The sequence below is a fragment of the Bufo gargarizans genome, chromosome 1 (genome assembly GCF_014858855.1).
Source record: "Bufo gargarizans isolate SCDJY-AF-19 chromosome 1, ASM1485885v1, whole genome shotgun sequence".
Taxonomy (NCBI): Eukaryota; Metazoa; Chordata; class Amphibia; order Anura; family Bufonidae; genus Bufo; species Bufo gargarizans.
Genome location: NC_058080.1, coordinates 687,599,334 through 687,619,134, shown reverse-complemented (window position 1 = coordinate 687,619,134; position 19,801 = coordinate 687,599,334). Strand labels below are relative to the sequence as shown.

The 19,801-nt window shown below is 42.4% G+C and overlaps 2 protein-coding genes across 2 annotated transcripts in view; one reads left to right on the top strand and one right to left on the bottom strand.

The window, feature by feature from the left end:
* The first annotated feature begins 529 nt into the window (after positions 1 to 529).
* LOC122924771 (selenoprotein P) lies at positions 530 to 10,383 on the top strand. The gene is made up of 5 exons (XM_044276193.1): positions 530 to 676; positions 3,693 to 3,908; positions 4,582 to 4,794; positions 7,733 to 7,850; positions 8,710 to 10,383. Exons 2-5 carry the CDS (start codon positions 3,706 to 3,708, stop codon positions 9,037 to 9,039), a joined length of 864 nt encoding a protein of 287 aa, XP_044132128.1. The 5' UTR covers positions 530 to 676; positions 3,693 to 3,705; the 3' UTR covers positions 9,040 to 10,383.
* Positions 10,384 to 11,420: 1,037 nt separating this feature from the next.
* The window catches only part of CCDC152 (coiled-coil domain containing 152), a 52,855-nt gene continuing 44,474 nt past the window's right edge, over positions 11,421 to 19,801 (bottom strand). Inside the window, exon 9 of the mRNA XM_044283202.1 lies at positions 11,421 to 11,543. Within this exon, the coding sequence (XP_044139137.1) occupies positions 11,421 to 11,543 (123 nt within the window). The remainder of the gene's footprint in view (positions 11,544 to 19,801) is intronic.

Sequence of the window (19,801 nt, the reverse complement as noted above, 5' to 3'; positions counted from 1 at the left end):
GTGTGAACTCAGAATACATATATGCATACATTTGTGCAGAAATACTATATATATATATATATATATATATATATATATATACATATTCTGCTTTTTTTTTTCCGAAAGAAAAGAACCAATCCAATTATTATAGTGCTGCCCCCTAAACTCTGCTGCCCTAGGCACTTGCCCGTCAGTGCCTTCTGGCAAATACAACCCTGCCTATTGCAAGGCCCCAGCTTTCCCAAAAACAGATATAACAAAACAAAAAAAAGCAGCTGAAGATATGTTTAGCAAGTTAAGTGCTAACTCTGCAGTTCCCAATCTCTTCTTCCTCAAAATCTTGGACACAAGAGGAATGTAAGGTCACAGCGCTCCCTACCCAGGATGGAGCAAACCATTCTGATTAGGGGGGGGGGGAGGGAGTTGTAACTATAAAATATTTTGGGTTTCTAGTGAGTAGGGATATGCTTTAGTTACCATTCTATTATTTAGTACAAGGTATTACTAGAGTGTATGTGCCTTGGTTCTGCTTTATCTTCCCCTGTACTTATGAAGTCATTTCTTTTTCCTGGAACCTCCCTTTAAGCCGCCCTGGACTTTTGAGCCTTTGTTCACGCTGGTAAACAAGCTCTGTATATATAGGGCTTGGATGTAGACTGCGGGGCAGAGCAGTGTGCAGACGATCAAGGGCAGAGTAAGATATTGCATTTCAATATTATTATTTTTTGTAATCTGTGCCCAAAGCTCCTGCCGCCCCTCACTCATCTCTGCTATGCCGCTTCTCTTCTCACTATAACATCTTTTCTTAAAATCGGAGACAAAATCTTTGGTGAAGCATTGTTTGTGCATTGTGATGACTCATCCCAGGAGTTGTTCCAAATGCCAAACTCTTCCCTGCTACAACAGCTTTGTTGCATCTTGCAAAAACACAGCTCTGCTACATATGGCAAACTGCTACAATGTGTTGCCTATGGTAAACTCAGCTTTGCTACATCTGGCAAACTCAGTTCTGCTTAGTCTGTAAGGTAGGCAGCCAGTCGCTTTATCTGTAGCGGGGGAGAGGGGGGGGGGGTGTTTTCTGCAAATTGATGGACTGTCTACAATTTTGGCATCTGGACAAACTATTTGCATTAAAATTAAAGGGAACCTGTCACTTGGATTTTGTGTATAGAGCTGAGGACATGGGTTTCTAGATGGCCGCTAGCACATCCGCAATACCCAGTCCCCATAGCTCTGTGTGCTTTTATTGTGTATAAAAACCGATTTGATACATATGCAAATTAACCTGAGATGGTCACACAAGTAAGATATGACTCTTTTATGTTAATTTGCATATGTATCAAATCGTTTTTTTCCACAATAAAAGCACACAGAGCTATGGGGACTGGGTATTGCGGATGTGCTAGCGGCCATCTAGCAACCCATGTCCTCAGCTCTATACCCCAAAACCCGGTGACAGGTTCCCTTTAAGTGTAAATTTATTTTTAAAAAAGGATTAGAAGATTATTGAAATTAGATGTGACTAGAATTCAAATTTTCACGTCAAATTATAGTATGGGCAAAAAAAGCCACTGTCTCTGTGCCTCAATATATAACACTATACTTTATGCACTGTATGGCTATATTATGTGGACACTATATGGCGGTGTGTATGGTAAGGAAACGGACCTAGCCTGCACTGGTAGAATCTGTAGTTGAGTAACATATAAACAGCTGAATAAAGATATCCCCCTAATTAATCATATGGCAGATACATATAACGGCGTGGGCATCCAGTTGCAGAAAGTTTCAGTCCCACTGAACATAATGGGCAAACATGATGTGAACGTAGCCTTAGTCGAACATTACAGTCACTAATGGGGTTGTCGCCTATTTTTTTGCTATAGCCACCTGATGTCATAGAGGTCTGCACTGTTATATTGTTACACTCCCTTACAATTCAGATTCATATCTATTTCAGGGTCTACGGGAATCTGGATGAACACCTCTGTTGTCACTCTAGTAGTGGCCATTAGTGGTTGTCACCCAGGTTTTAGAATATTAATGCAGATTAGATAGATCTCACGTGGTTATATTTCCAGGTACTATTTAAAGGGGTTTTCCAGGACTTTTATATCAATGACATTGACCTATTCTTAGGATCTTGGGTGAAACTACCAGGGTAGCAGGCATAGCAGCTGCCATGGGCCCAACAACTAAGGGGGCCCATTTCCACTCAGACATAAGGTGCAGTTAGAGGTAAAATGGCTATAAGGTGCCATGGAAAATGTAATACCGCCCCATTCTAAGTTTTACTATGGAGTCTCTTGGTTGCTTCTTTTGTTTGCATTATGCCTTTGTGCTACATAACTTTTAGCATGTTTTGTGCTGTGACATCATTACATTATACCTGTGCCGTGACATCATATGTGCATCATACTTGAACGTGACATTGCTGTTCATATAATGCCAGTCACTGTACTGTGACATCACTTTGTGTATTATGCCAATATTGTGGCATTATTATAAGCATTATCCCTGTAGTGACATCACTGTGTACATTATCCTTGTACTGTGACATCATGTGCATTATTCTTGTATGTGACATCATGCTATACATTACCCCTGTACTGTGACATCACTCTGTGCATTATTCTTGTATGTGACATCATGCTATACATTACCCCTGTACTGTTATATCATTGTGTACATTACCCCTGTGCTGTGACATCACCATGTGCATTATTCTTGTACTGTGACATCATGCTGTACATTACCCCTGTACTGTGACATCACTATGTGCCTTAGACCTGTGCATTTGGGAGACCAATCATAAGTGTTTTTGAACATGTTGCTTGAAGCGGTCATGGTGAAATGGGGCCCGTTACAAGTTTTGCTATGGGGCCCGATGGTTATTTATTACTCCCCTGCTTAGGATAGGTCATCAATATCAGGTCGGTGGGGGTCTGACCTCTGACTTCTTTGCCGATTAACTGATTGGAGAGCACAAAGCTGACCAGAACCAGGCACTATGCTTTGTTACTGCAGCTCTTTTCCCTATTCACTAGAACTGAGCTGCATAGGGTGCTGAGCTGTGCTGCATGCTCTGCAATCAACTGATCAGTGAGTTTTATGTCGGGGTAAAACCTGAATTCTATCAGAAGTAAAACCTATAATTATGATTTCAATAGGAGATTACTCTGAGCAAGTTGGATGGAGATGATGGATCAGGTGGCTAATCGAGCCCTGCCCTATATTTTGAGTTTATCATGTTCTAGATTTGTTTTCTGGAAGTGCAGCTCATACAGAAAGAACAGGACATTATGTTACCCGATGGGGACCTGGCAAGGAACAATATAGCAGTAGTAATCCAGGATTAGCTGGTGTGCATTCTCAGCCAAAAGTGACTGGCGAGGCATCTTCTTGTGGTGTTGGTTGTTCACATAATCCTGTAGGATTTTGTTAGCTGTTTGCCTAGTACAGCAGTGATGCAGAACCAGGAGAGGCCTCACTGTTTAAAGAAGACCTCTTGCTCTCCTGATATAATGACAAATGACATAAGACTTATATTACTCATGCAATGCAACAGTTCTCTAGTATCTTTGCTTAGAGCTCCGTGTTGCCCTGTCAATCAAAAGTTATTCCTCCTGGAAATGTATGAACTACTATGAGAATCGCCATTTGTGTCTTTTTCGTTGAGCAAATCTAATACTGTATTTGTTATCTTGCAGGTGAAGCCCAACCATGTGGAAAGGCTTTGCTCTTGCCCTGGCTCTCTGTCTACTCCCTTGGGGAGGGGCAGAGAGCCGGGGTCACCATACACTGTGCAAAAAGCCACCAGACTGGAAGATTGGAACCCAGAATCCCATGTTGGATTCAGAAGGATCCGTCACAGTTGTGGCACTCCTGTCACCAAGCTGATTCTTGTGCCTTCTGCAGGCTACCAGGTAAGATCAAGCTTGATCTCCTTTGTGGGGTTGTCCATGTTCCGCTTTTATTTTTGGAGGGGGGGGGGGGGAGACTGTAGGGACAGTAAAAACAATAAAAAAAAATAAAATAAATTAAACTCACCTTCTGGAGTTCTCTCTAATCCAGTGCCGCCATTCCACTCTATACCCGCTGCCATTCTACAGCCATGATGCAGCAGCGGTGCTGGATGGGAGGGAGCCTGAGAAGGTAAGTTACTTAAACTGCCTTCCTGCAGTTTTCCCCCAAAATTGGAATTAAGACAGCCCCTTTAAGTCACTTACATATGCACATTATTATTTATTTTAAAGCAGTACTGTACATATGCAAAAGGTTTACAGCATACATAATATTATGCCAAAATAAGCACAATAAACATGAAATGAGTGATACACTGGTACGGAGAGAGAGAAGACCATGTCCGCAAGGGCTTACAGCCTCCAAGGGCATCTAAGGCTCTTCTTCATCACATTGTTTATGATCAGTTCTTATTTATTGTCACTTCACATTTGTATAACCTTTTACATTGCACAGTGCAGTATCTGGGACAACCCCTTTAGACAAGCAGATCTTTCTTGTATAAAGTATCTGGTAGACACCTGGTATTCAAAGTTTTTTTCTGAGATTTTTTATATTTTTTTACCACTGTTTCAGTTTGGAAGAACTGCGGCTGAAACTGGACAATGAAAGCTACATGAACGTGTCCTTCATTGTGGTCAATCACCAAGGGGAAGATGCCCGAGCAAAATACAATGATCTGAAAATCCGGGTCTCTGAGAATATTCCAGTGTATCAACAAGAAGAGGGCCAGGCGGACATCTGGAGCCTGCTGAAAGGAGACAGAAATGATTTTTTAATTTATGACAGGTATTAAAGCCTCTCCATACACTCTCTCACCCCCCCCCCCCCCGGCCTCCTTCCTTGCACATACATGCCCCCAGGGGCGTAGCTAAAAGCTTGTGGGCCCTGGTCCAAGAGTTCAGCTTGGGGGCCCCCTTCCCTCAGTGCCTTGTGGCCAGGGGCAGGGGAGCACATAGCCTTCATGCTGCCTGAGGCAAAAATTGAAACAACACCGCCCCCCCCCCCCCCCAATGCTAATTACTGACCTAACCCCTTCCCTCCAGCCAGAAGTGTACCTTGACCAGCATGCACTTTCTATAATACCTGTGTCTTCTTATGTGGCACAAGGGTCTTTGAGCCCCCTCAGGCATGGAAATATGCTGGGCAAATTGCTGCAGAAATGAAATTCAGCCTCAGATCTCTGAAACATCCATGTAGGATTTGCCTGAGAAAATTTGCCCCCGTCCAACGTATACTTGAGCTGTGTTCGAGTGCCGTCATAGTTTCCATTAAGACAACAGACACCTAGGCAAAATCCAAGTGGTCTCCAATATAATTCAACAACTAACAGATTGATCAGCGCTTGTTTAACCAGTTTAAGACCAGGCCATTTACCCCCTTCCTAACCAGCCACATTGTCTGTTTTTTGAGTATATCCATCTTGGAAAGCCACTTTTTTTCCTTTCAGTTATGCAAATCATTTTTATACCTTTTTTCGGTGATACATGGGGTCCAATTTTTATGTAATCTTTATTTTAATATTTTTGGTTTTTAATTTTTTTATAACCAGGAAAATGTAAATAAAAGTCTGTTTCCTTAAAAAAAAAAAAAATATATTATTTTATTGTTAAAAGCAAAAAGTGCACCTGATTGTTTTTTATTTTTTTTGTCTCCTTTCCATGATGGCCATTTTGAGGTATGTGATATATGCATTATGGTCACCAGGGGCAGGGGCAGAAGCTGCGGTGTGGCATGTGGTTGAATTTTTTTATAATAATTTTTTATTTTGTTGCCCCCATACAAGACCTTTTGGGGACATTTAACATAACTTTTCTTTTTGCAATTTATTGCTGATTTCTCCTGTAACTGGGACTGACATGGTAGCCCCAGTTACAGGGGGAATACAGCCCCTAAGGGCTCGTTCACATGACCGTGTGAAGCCCGTACCCGACCGTGGCCCAGCACCATGGGGATCGTGGACCCATTCACTTGAATGGGTCCGCGATTCCTCCGTTCTGCAAAAATATAGAGCATGTTCTATCTTTTTGCGGTCCGGAGGAACGGAACCCCAGGAAGCACTCTGTAGTGCTTCCGTAGTGTTCCGTTCTGGCTTCCGTTCTAAAACTCCGGATTTGCTGACCCATTGAAGTGAATGGGTCCGCATCCGAGATGCGGAATACCCACGGAACGGTGCCCGTGTATTGCGGATCCACAAATGCGTTCCGGCAAGTACGGCAATGGGCAGCACACGTTCGTGTGAACGAGCCCTAAGGAGGTTGAACAGGACTGCAGAGCTGACCTGGGTCTGCTAAGACCCAGCAGCTCATGTAGAGTCCCATCCCCCTGGCAGTAACATGATTGCTGGGACAGGAGTAGGAAGCAGCATCACTGCTTCCTGATCTCTATACACAGTGCTTGTTGAGTACTGTGCATAGAGAAATAGCCTTCTCTATGGGGAGCCCCGCTGTTACTGACAGTGGGCTCCCCGCTCCCATAGCTGCACAACAATAGCTCTGCCAACAACAATGATTTTTAAGCCTCCATAAAAAATGTGATCACACAAAAAATTAGCTGCTGGCTAATTGCTGCTGTGTTTACATGGGCCAATGATTGTAAACGAGCGTTCTTATCAATGCTCATTTATCAGCCTACTTAAAAGGGCCTTTACTTGTATATAATATATAATCATTACTAGAGAACAATTTTCATCCGGATCAGTTGTGCTGTTATTTTTTTATTTGACGCCTGCCGCTTTCATGCTTTCCACGTTTGCCATTTATCACAATTCAAGAATTCTGCCTTGATCACAGCAGGTAACAGATAGTGAAGTCCGTAATACATTCATATAATACAAAGCAATTCTGCCCGGCAGATGGTTCTGGAGGGATTGTGGGTAATTCTGAAGAACACTGTGCCTTTCATAGACTTGCTGTCCTCTTTTACTACCAATTATGTGAACAATGTAACATGAGATGAAAGTCCACGGATCTGACCGGGAGGGAGAATATATTAGCTGAACACTGCTCCGTCATCTTAAACTATGGAATATTTATTTTAATAGAATATGTAATTGAAATCTCAGAAAGGACCATCCAGAGCTATTATTACCGCTGGCAGCTTCCCCGACCAGAAAAGTGTATACTCTAGAATTAAGTAACCTTACTAACTTTGAACAGATCATTATATTGTATGGAGAGATATGCAGACCACTATTGCCTGCTGATTCTGTGACTTAGAAGAACAGAAGACTTGGCAGAGATAACCAATTGCTTCATTGATTAAAAAGTATAGGAAGTGAGAACACATTCAGTGCTGGAATTATTTCATATTGCGTGGTAATTGTTATTAGGCATATCAGGTCCTTTTGATGTTGAGGTAAATAATTTACTGTGTATTTGACCATCATCTAAAGTATATTACCTATCTCATATTAAAGGAGATATCCAGTTTTCCTCATCACTTGGCCACAATGGAGAGCATTTACAAGGAGCGCCTCTTTCTCTGGAGGACCTGTCCTGGCCTAAATTACTTAGATGGTCTATTGATTTGAATGGGAACTGTGTAGTGATTGATATTCCCATGTGGTGGCGCTGTAGGGAAATTGAACACTCACTGCTAAGTTTCATGGTAGATCACTGGAGGTCCCTGCAGGGGGACACTGTGTGATAAGTTTATTGTTCTAACACGTAGTTCAAAGCATAGAGCCCCTTTAATAGAAGAAAATGTTTATCGCTTTCCCTTTCAGGTGCGGACGACTGGTGAAACACATTGTGCTTCCTTTTTCATTCTTGGAATTTAACTATGTTGAAAATGCAATAAAGGAGGTGTACTGTGGCAGCACTTGTGGAGAATGCAAATATGAGGTAATTTGGACATTTTTGTGAAAGTGCATTATAAAGTTTACTCTTTTTGCTGCATGCACGATGTGTAGAGAAATTGTGTACATGAATGAGATAGTTAGATATGAAAACACATACTAAATGCTGTTGCTTATGCTAATTAGGATATGGACATTGATGTGGATAAAGATTTACATTCATAGGCCCAATTAGGCCGCAAAAAGACATAATTTGCCAAAAAAATTGCAAATTGTGCAAGAAAAAAAATGTTCAAATTTTGCTCCATACTCCTTGCTCCACCAGGAGAGGTGTGGATGAAAACTTTTAGATAGATTTGTTCATAATGAAAGCCAGACTATGACACACATTTTGAAGCAAATCTACACCTACTGCTGACAGTAGGCAAAATGAATGGAAGACGAATGATTCTAATAAAGATTGTTCTCCACCCCCTCCTTGTGAAATGCCCTTGTATATCATCGGTTGGAGCTTGTTATTGAGCCAGCATCACCATGTGTAACAGGACTCTAAGTTGGTAAGCTTGAATTCCATGCAAAAAGCGAAAGAGTTTTACTTTCTTGGACTCTGCCAGCCATAATAACATTATAACCTGGCAGCGTTGTTTCTGGGAAATACCCCAAATGCCAACTACTGGTCACCACATATATCACATGTACAGTATACTATAGATGGCATGGTCAGTTATTTACAATGGAGGTGTAGAGCACAGGGTATTGGTACAGGAGTTTTAATGACAGCTTTTAAGATGGAATCATATTGACCCATGTCCCTTTTAGTAAGACTTATGGAAGAGCAAGAGCTAATAATTGCATTTCTTTGCACCTTGTGTTACTAGAATTAATCATAACCTGCATTATTCTAGACTCCCAATGATGTGTGCAAGAAAGAAGAAGAGATACCAACACAGGCAAAAACTGATGAAGACCAAGAAGAGGCACCCAAGCATCTCCACCATCATCGCAGGCATAACCATCCCAAGCAGAAAGAGACTGCAGCAGAAGATTCTAACAGGCCAAATGTCCATGTTCACAAAAAGCACCACCACCGCCACCACAAGGTAGAGGGTTGCCAAACCCCTCTTGATAGGGTAGCAGAACGTAATGAGCCAGAGGGTAGGGTGGAAGGTGCACCTGATAGGGCAGTTGCCCCGAACAGTGATACACAGGGCCAAGCTTTAGAAAATAAGCTCTGAAAGAAGCTTAAGAGCTGACGAAAGCGGTACCTCTGAGATTTACAACAGGAGTCAGGGAAAGTTTCAAACAGCTGATGCTGACATTGCAGACGTCTGTCCTTTGAGACAGCACAAAATGGAGTCACCTGACAGTGTAAGGAGGTTCTACCAGCTTCATGTCAGTGACATGAGCTGTTGTCAGAAAACATGACAGAATCCTGACAGTGACGTCAGCCTCCAGCTGCATGACGAAAAGCAAGTGCAGGCCAGCCTGATTCCAAGCTCCCCTCAGTAACTGAGCACCGCGTTGCATGAGAATGATCAAAAGAGACAGGAAACTGACAGTGACGGGAATACAGCGTTGCCTGAGAATGATCGAAGGAAACAGGAAACTGACAGTGACAGCAACAGTGCAAGGTTCACGAGTAAGCTGCTAAGTAGACACCTCAATGCCTCTGCCGTGCATCTCCACTCATAAGACCAGATATCATGTCATCTATAAAACACTGACACTGTAATGTGACCTCCTCAGAAGAGTGACCATTTTAATGCCAAAATAAATGTAGGATTCTAGAGCAGAGTTGGGAAATCACAGATCTTTCAGAACATCAGATTTAGCAAGGTTTGTTAGAGCTCAGAGTGCTTTGGTGATCCCGAGGTTGCCCAGGCCTGATTTAGGGGGATGCATAGGCTATTATACGGTTCCTGTTTCCTAAGATCACAATGGTTAACTTGATTTCTGCTCCAGAGTTAGACAATGGGCTGCAGTGCAGTTTGTTGCTTGACCCTTAAGCATTAAGCAGGTTAACCTTGAGGACATCTATGCTGTAGAAACTTTTGAATGCAGCTCAAGTATTTAGCCTCTCTTGTTCAACTCCTTAGTTTGTGGTTGCATCCATGAAGGCTGAAGCATAAACTACAAAATAGGGGCTTTTGTCTGATGCCCGCAACCATGACTGGACGAATAGCTAGGGAAGAAACCAAACTTTTTGAGTCCTATTTTTTATATATGTATTTTTTTGTCTGTAGTAAGCTTGAGACTCTTAACTCTAGAGGGTTTTACTTTTAGCTCCATCTTTCTATCCAACCAAACATGAACCATTAAGCTACACTTCTCATTTTCAATTTTCTAACTTGTGCAAGAGTAGAATGTATAGATTAAGGCTGATGTTTTGAGATATTAGAAGTATTTGTTGAGTAACCGGCTTTGATAGCAGATGTTGTAAATTAATGATGGTTTACAGGTAAATGATCACCTTGTGAACTTGACCAAACCTTTATAGCAATACTATGAAGCAGGAATGTTGTATGTATCACGAAGATGTCTGATGTCTTAAAACAAATGCAATAAAAGATTAATGCACATCGGTGTCCTTGTTCTTAGTTTGTATGTACAGGAAGTGCAGAGGTTTGACCACAAGAAACCCTGCCAAAGCTAACAAAATTGGGACTCAGATCCTTTGTTTCCAACACGCCCATTTCTTTCAACTGAGAATGCAGATTCCAAAATTACTTCTGTGAAGGAATTCTGTGTTGTCACCTAAACAACATGTGACCACTGCAGCCAATTGCTGGCCTCAAAGGTGAACCCAAAAGGGCCAGTGATTGGCTGCGGCAACCATGGGTTGTTGATGTGACAAAACCAATGCAGCTGGTTAGGCAGAGCCCTGCTGGGAAAACCCAAGTGGCAGCATGGACTCTGTTAAGTACTTACCAGTTCTTTATTGCAGGCAGATCCCGAAGGTTATCTGGTTTCCTCCTGAAACTGGACAACCTCTTAGAGATTTATTTAGATGGTCCCTTTGTTTTGTAGAACCCCCTTAAGAGGACATGTTCCATCCTCCAACAATGGTGGTCTTCTTTTACTGGCTCTAGCCAGCGCTGTTTGTTATCACTAGGTCCAGTCTCGTCTCTGAGCAAACTATGGCAGCAGTTAGGACTCCCAATATGCTAGTGAAACCATGCATTGTCAAGGGGGCTTGACTCTCAACAGGGAGTGAACCAGAGCTGTTGTCCACACTGAATGCATAAACTCAATAGCATATCGAGTGCTGTAACTACCTCCATTGATTGCTCGGGAACAGGAGTGAGCCTAGAAAATAAAAACTTCTGAAGAATCTGTAGAGCAGCAGCTGCAGCCACATAATGGCACCTGACATTGCTGGAGGAAGTGACAGGTCTCAGGTGCTCTTTATGCTCAAAGTTCTTCTAGATAACCTGATCATGAAGGGATTGTTAGTCCTGAGCATTAAATCATAAAAAAAATGTATTCAAAATTCCGTGGGCTTACTAATGCTGTATACAGCTGTTAACTTTTGTATAGAAATCTTATTCAAACCACTGTAACGAAGTTATAAATGCATGTTTAGAAGAGGCAACAATATCCAACTACTTAAGGTTCTTCAGAAACGTTTCCTCTTCAGCCGGGAGTCTGATCCGCAGCTGAGCCTTCTTTCTAAGTCTTTAATAGTGTTGCGGAGACTTTCAATTTCCTTGTTCTTTTCTTCTTGCAAATGCTGTAATTTCTTTAAGACAGAAACAGATGCAACATAATCATTAATGATATTTCACACGTGAGTCATACCTGCCTGAACATTTCACTGCCCTGTATATTATTTCTTCTCATTATTTTAATGCTCTAACAGCTATAGGCACAAATTGTCTTATGCCATGGGCTCCACCCATCTAGTAGGCAATACCCAGTGTTCATATGGCTGAACACTCGTTTGTGCTCCTCTCAAGAAGAAGCACCCTCTGCAGCCTTCGCCTTGCCAGTCCTTGGCTCTCCACTATGTAGGTGAGCACTGCTGTTGCTAGTAGGAGACAGAAAAAGAGTACAGCTGTACAAGTAGGGGTAAAGAGCAGATTGGAGATTACTGCTGCGCCAAGTGTTGAGAGGGTGTGATGGTGTCTATTCTGTCTGGGGACTGGGTTACGTGTAAGTCCAGGTTCAGATAATCATTCATTAATATTGCACAGTGCACATCTGTCATACCTGCCTGCACATTTAACAGCCTTGCATTTTATTTCTGCTCATTATTGTTAATGCTCTAATGCCTATAGGCACATAGGGGGAGATTTATTAATAGATATATGCCAATTTTTTGCGCATATCTGTCGCAGATTTGGTCACAAAATGGGTTTTGCAGCAGAGTAGGCAACTGCTTCCTCACCCACACCACGTACACCAGTTCTAAAAAACGGGGGCGCGATGTAGGCAGGGAAGGGAGCGGGACGGCTCGCCAATCTCATTTATAATTTTCAACTCCTGTTTTAGGCCGGCACCTCTACATAAGTTAGGCGCATCAAGCGCCAGCGCAGGGTTATTAAGATCGCTGTCTAAAAGCAGGCCTTAATAAATGACCCCAATACTGTCTTTTTCCCTGGACTCCTGGTAGGCAATATCCAAAGACACATATAGCTAAACATTTGCTTGAGCCTCTCTCCATACCAAGCACCCTCTGTAGCCTTACCCTTGTCAATCCCTGGGTGTCCCTCTTTCTGTCTCACACACTTTAGCACCTAAGGGGTTGTCTCGGTAAATGGCATTTATCATGTAGAAGAAGTTAATACAAGGCACTTACTAATGTATTGTGACTGTCCATATTGCCTCCTTTGCCGGCTGGATTCATTTTTCCATCACATTTAAAGGCTAGTTCCTCTGGCTGTCATTGGATCCGGCATTGCCAGATTCAACAGATCACCGCTGGATCCCTATCCCACTAATCTGTTGCTTTCCGCCATAAATTGCAGGTTTTGTCTGGACAAGTACCGCTACATACAGCGTTTTGTTGTTCTGCTGACAGCCGCCATTTATGTCGGATCATCTCTAATGGAGATGTGAATGTAGCCTAATTCATTGGCAAGTTTCTCTTTAGTTGATATCCTTCCCCCAGACACTCCTATTGGCACAAGCTTTGAGTGGCCATAGGTAAAACCCGGCTTGTATTTATGTCCTACGCCCAAATTAAATATTATTTGCAGGTATACACCAAACATACAGTCAGGTCCATAAATATTGGGACATTGACAATTCTAACATTTTTGGCTCTATACACCACCACAATGGATTTGAAATGAAACAAACAAGATGTGCTTTACCTGTAGACTCTCAGCTATAATTTGAGGGTATTTACATCCAAATCAGGTGAACGGTGTAGGAATTACAACAGTTTGCATATGTGCCTCCCACTTGTTAAGGAACCAAAAGTAATGGGACAGAATAATAATCATAAATCAAACTTTCACTTTTTAATACTTGGTTGCAAATCCTTTGCAGCAAATTACCGACTGAAGTCTGGAACGCATAGACATCACCAGACGCTGGGATTCATCCCTGGTGATGCTCTGCCAGGCCTCTACTGCAACTGTCTTCAGTTCCTGCTTGTTCTTGGGGCATTTTCCCTTCAGTTTTGTCTTCAGCAAGTGAAATGCATGCTCAATCGGATTCAGGTCAGGTGATTGACTTGTCCATTGCATAATATTCCACTTCTTTCCCTTTTCCCTTCTTTTGCAGTATGCTTTGGGTCATTGTCCATCTGCACTGTGAAGCGTCGTCCAATGAGTTCTGAAGCATTTGGCTGAATATGAGCAGATAATATTGCCCGAAACACTTCAGAATTCATCCTGCTGCTTTTGTCAGCAGTTACATCATCAATAAATACAAGAGAACCTGTTCTATTGGCGGCCATACATGCCCACGCCGTGACACTACCACCACCATGCGTCACTGATGAGGTGGTATGCTTAGGATCATGAGCAGTTCATTTCCTTCTCCATTCTCTTCTCTTCCCATCACTCTGGTACAAGTTGATCTTGGTCTCATCTGTCCATATGATGTTGTTCCAGAACTGTGAAGGCTTTTTTAGATGTCATTTGGCAAACTCTAATCTGGCCTTCCTGTTTTTGAGTCTCACCAATGGTTTACATCTTGTGGTGAACCCTCTGTATTCACTCTGGTGAAGTCTTCTCTTGATTGTTGACTTTGACACACATACACCTACCTCCTGGAGAGTGTTCTTGATCTGGCCAACTGTTGTGAATGGTGTTTTCTTTACCAGGGAAATAATTCTTTGGTCATCCACCACAGTTGTTTTCCGTGGTCTTCAGGGTCTTTTGGTGTTGCTGAGCTCACCGATGCATTCCTTCTTTTTAAGAATGTTCCAAACAGTTGTTTTGGCCACGCCTAATGTTTTTGCTATCTTTCTGATGGGTTTGTTTTGTTTTTTGGCCTAATGATGGCTTGCTTCACTGATAGTGACAGCTCTTTGGATTTCATCTTGAGAGTTGACAGCAACAGATTCCAAATGCAAATAGCACACTTGAAATGAACTCTGGACCTTTTATCTGCTCATTGTAATTGGGATAATGAGGGAATAACACACACCTGGCCATGGAACAGCTGAGAAGCCAATTGTCCCATTACTTTTGGTTCCTTAACAAATGGGAGGCACATATGCAAACTGTTGTAATTCCTACACCGTTCCCCTGATTTGGATGTAAATACCCTCAAATTAAAGCTGACGTTCTGCAGTTAAAGCACATCTAGTTAGTTTCATTTCAAATCCATTGTGGTGGTGTATAGAGTCAAAAATGTTACAATTATGTCCCAATATTTATGGACCTGACTGTATATGGAACTTGCAGCAAAGGCCCATGTCTACTGTGAAGATGGTGAATGCTCAAGAACATTTCGGGTGCCCTCACAGGCTGTGGACTTTTCTGCAATGAAATCGGCCACATAAATACGTCCCCTATTTTAGCCTATGGAGATGAAAAGTGTCAATACCTGCGTTCTGTTCCGCTTCAGAATATTAGTTCCCTAGCGGAACACAACACAAATAAAGTTTTGCAGCGATTTTCATGATGTTGAATGTCTCCATTCATTTTAATGAAGATTCAATCCGCACAGAAATCCACAACATAATTCACAAAGAACCTATCCGACCTGTACTACCGCAGAAAAATATGCTAGGAAATCCGTAGCATGAACCCTAACCAGAGCAGCAACTTTGTAAAACAAATTCCACCACGCGTGAGGGCGCCCTGATGCTGACACAAAGCTGGCAGCAAAACAGCAGACGTGTCCATAAGTTTCTAGCAATAATTAACCAGTCCAGTGCTATAAGAAAACATGTTGACTTCATCTTGAAAGTCATTAAACTGGTGAAAAACCAAACACTGATTTGAGGACACCCTGACATCTGACAGATATTTTACAAAAGGAGAGAGTGTGAAATTGTTGTCTCAAAAGAACATTTCTTGAAAAATCTGTAAATATATAGTCCTCTTCTATCACATTTTGAATTTTCCTTGGTTACATCTGTTTCTTCCACAGCAGTCCAAAGTCCTTTGGTGTGTACACCTGGCATATAGAGTGGGAAGATCTGTATACTTTACAGCTGCAAACTGGATGTGTTACAGATGTCTGCATACTGCACTTGTTTTTCGGGATGCCGTTGTATTAGAATGAGTAGTTGTCCTTTTTGATACAATTAGAAAAAGTATGCTGATACACAAGGACTAAGGCCTCATACATACGACCGTTGTGTCCGTTGTTCCGTTTTCCAGGATTTTCTGCGGACCCATTGACTTTCAATGGGTCCGTGGAAAACTCGGCTAATGCACCGTTTGTCATCCGCGTCCGTGATCCGTGTGGACGCGATCCGTGTTTCCAGTCGGTGAAAAAAATATGACCTGTCCTATTTTTTTCACGGACAATGGTTCGCGGACCCATTCAAGTCAATGGGTCCGTGAAAAAACACGGAGGCACACAAGATTGTCATCCGCGTCCGTTTTTTTCCTATCATTTGCATAGCAAACTTGACTTAGATTTTTTTTTTACTTTCCTTCATGTCTGGAGATCCTCCAAAAATAAAGGAAGACACACGGAAACAAAAACGGACACGGATCACGGAACAACGGAACCCCTTTTGCATTAGTGCATCCCATTATAGGCTGTGGATACATCTGGTGTATACAGCAAGATATTTTTCAGCAATTTACTACATGTGCATAAGTATAACCTTAAAGGGAATGTGTGATCAGAAAATGACCTATTATTATATTAAAGAGGACCTTTCACCAGAAAAAAGTATCTAAACTGACTATACAGACGTGTAGAGCGGCGCCCAGGGATCCCCCTGCACTTACTGTTATCCCCGGGCGCCGCTCCGTTCTCCGGTTATAGCCTCCGGTATGTTCATAGTTAGGCTCCACCCAGGGGAACCTGCCGGCGTCTCTTTCTCCTATGCTGTAGCGCTGGCCAATCGCAGCGCTCAGCGCTACAGCATAGGAGAAGGAGACCGTGGCAGGTTCCCCTGGGTGGAGCCTAACTATGAACATACCGGAGGCTATAACCGGAGAACGGAGCGGCGCCTGGGGATAACAGTAAGTGCAGGGGGATCCCTGGGCGCCGCTCTACACGTCTGTATAGTCAGTTTAGATACTTTTTTCTGGTGAAAGGTCCTCTTTAATATATATATTTTTCCATATCAGTATATTTAAAAAAAAATGTAATTTGCTATTCTGTAATTTTCACACTGGCCTCTAGAGCTAATTAGAGGTCAAGATTGCCTGTTCAGTACAGGTAACTTTTCTGTAGCTATTATCATCATCATCACAGGCAGAATTACAATGACAAGTATATAGATAGCCACCATTCACTATAGGTGATCTCACAGCTTATTTACTTCCTCCTGAAATCTGCACAGGTCACAGAACATACCTAGAAAGCTTTCCCATATAAGTGAATGGGGTCTCCTCCTGTCCACTGTGTTTGTGCCTAGTGTGAAAACTTGATGGAAAATTAAAAATAACACACACAAAAAAAAATGAGGTTTGGCATACAAAGTCAGACTGATTTAAACAATAGGCTATTTTCTGATGGCACATTCTTTTTGATAGGGAGCATTCTGTGACTACTGAGGGAAGAAGTAGAGCACATTGCTGTGCCTCTAGGAGAGGGAGACGGCTGGCTCTCCAGTATGAGAATGAGCACTGCTCTAACTAGTTGGAGGCAGAAGGAGAGTATTGCGGTATAACTTGGGGTAAAACGTAGTTTGGAGGATATGTTGAGGGATAGTGTGGCTCTGTCTGTTTTAGCTGTGGAGCAGGGCCGGCTCCAGGTTCACGTGGGCCCTTGGGCGATAAATCTCAGTGGGCCCCCTTGTGGCATTTGTCAAATGTCACAACGGCATCTGAGAGTGTTAAAAAACGGAAGCGCGGGATTCCTGCTCAGACGCGCCTTCCCCCAGCAGAGATCAGGGAAAGCACCCTGTTCTAAAAATGAGCTGCAGTCTGTACTAGGCTTCCAGGCTCATTGTTAGTATATCCCAGTTCAGGACACTAGGTGGCAGCACTAAACTGTGAAAGTGATTTCTATACAGAATAATGGAGCAATTTTCATTATTCTGTATAAGTTGCAATCTGATGAAAAGTAATTAAGTCAAAAAGGAAGTTTTGAAAATATAAAATAAAAATAAACAAAAAAAGAATAAAATTATGGGCATCGTCACATGCGAAAACACCCATACTATTAAAATATAAAAAAAAAATGCCCATATGGTGAAGGATGTAACAGAAAAAAAAAGGCTGAATTGCCGTTTTTTTATTACTTTATCTCCCAAGAAAATTTAATCAAAAGTGATCAAGTCATACACACCCCAAAATGGTATTGTCAAAAAAGAAAGATTTCCCTCAAATGAGCCCCCACACATCTCCGTAGACATAACTATAAAAAGAGTTCTCGGGGTCACCGGGGAGCAGGGGTTCTGTTAAGGTTGCCACCTTTCCCAACAAAAAATAATAGTAACACAAATTTAAAAGGTTGGTGTGTCTATTTAAGTTTTATTTAGCCTCTATTTTTTAAATGATTCTGCTAGGATTCGAACTCACAACCTTCTACATTAACCCCTTCCCGACCGCAATCCGTATATATACGTGATAGCTGCACATACCCCGTGCAGCTACCACGTATATAAACGTTCTGGCAGCTCTTTAATCCAAGCGCTGCAAAGCGCTTGGATTAAAGCTGCTGCCCCTGCCCTGCTGCTGTCACGGACAGCATACAGTGCAGTAATGCCGGCAAGGGACCAATAAGAGTGGCCCCTTGCCGACAATCGATCCGATTGGTTAGTCTGTGCAGACTAACCAATCGGATTGCGGCAGTGAAAAAAAATGCCGGTTTCATGCTCTGATCTGCGCTCTGCAGATCAGACCATGAAATCAGGTAGGGTCCTCGTAATACCCCCCCCCCCCCCCCCGATCTGTACCCCCGATCTGTGGCTGTGCCCCCCATCTGTGCCCCTCCAAGCCCCCCTTGTGTCCGCCTGCAGCTCATCTAGAGGCAGCTGCCCTGATGCGGTCCGCCCCCTCCCCGCCCCATGCATTCATTCTTTAGCCGCCCCTCCTGCCCCAGCCTCCCTCAATATTGGCGGCCGTACCCCCCGATCCCCCCCTTTCCAGCGCTGCCCCCGATCTCCCTGCTGTGTGTCAGCTCTATGCTGACACTCTCCTGTAACCCCATAGATGCCGCGGTTAATAGAGGGAGGGAGCTCCCTCTCTCAACCATCGGGGCTGCAGCGCTGTGATTGCAGCACCCGATGGTTGCCATGGCAAAGGCGTCCAGTGCTGCCACCTACAGGACATCTGGAAGTATTATACTTTGGAATGCAAGAGCATTGCAAAGTATAGTACAACTATCAGCCCCACTGGATCATCAAGATCCAAGAGGGAACTGATAAAAAAAAGTGAAAATAATAAAAGTAAAAATAAATTAATTAAAAATGTAAATTAAAAAAAGAAATTGCCTTTTCCTATAAAAAAAATGAAAAAATAAAATACACATATTAGGTGTCACCGCGTCTGTAACGACCGTCTCTATAAAAATTTCACATGATAGACCCCGTCCGATAAACACCATAAAAATAAAATTAAAAAAACAGTGCCAAAAAAGCTATTTTTGTCACCTTACATCACAAAAAGTGCAACAGCAAGTGATCAAAAAGGCTTATGACCCCCAAAATAGTACCAATCAAACCGTCACCTCGTCCCGCAAAAAATTATACCCTATTTAAGACAATCGTCCAAAAAATAAAAATGCGATGGCTCTCAGACTATAGAGACACTAAAACATCATTTTTTTGGTTTCAGAAATGCTATTATTGTGTAAAACTTAAATAAATAAGAAAAAGTATACATATCTGGTATTGCCACGTCCGTAACGATCTTCTCTATAAAACTATCACATGACCTAACTCTTCAGATGAACGCTGTAAAAATAAATAAATGAAAACTTGCCCCATAAAGTGTAATAATGAATGATCAAAAAATCCTATGTACCCAAAAATTGTACCAATAAAAACCTCAACACTTTCTGCAAAAAACGAGCCCCTGCACAAGACGATCGGCAGAAAAATAAAAAACATAAGGCGTTCAGAAAACCAATCCAGCACAATCTGCCTTCCAAAAACCGTGTGGCATTCCTTTCCTTCTGCGCCCTGCCGTGTGTCCGTACAGCAGTTTACGACCACATATGGGGTGTTTATGTAAACCGCGGAATCAGGGTAATAAATATTCATCTCCAAGTCAAGTTTGCTATGCAAATGATATGAAAAAAACGGACGCGGATGACAATCTTGTGTGCCTCCAAATCATCTCCATTTTCCTTTAATTCTTATGGAACGCCTAAAGGGTTAACAAAGTTTGTAAAATCAGTTTTTAGTAACTTGAGGGGTGTAGTTCCTACAATGGGGTCATTTATGGGGGTTTCCACTATGTAAGC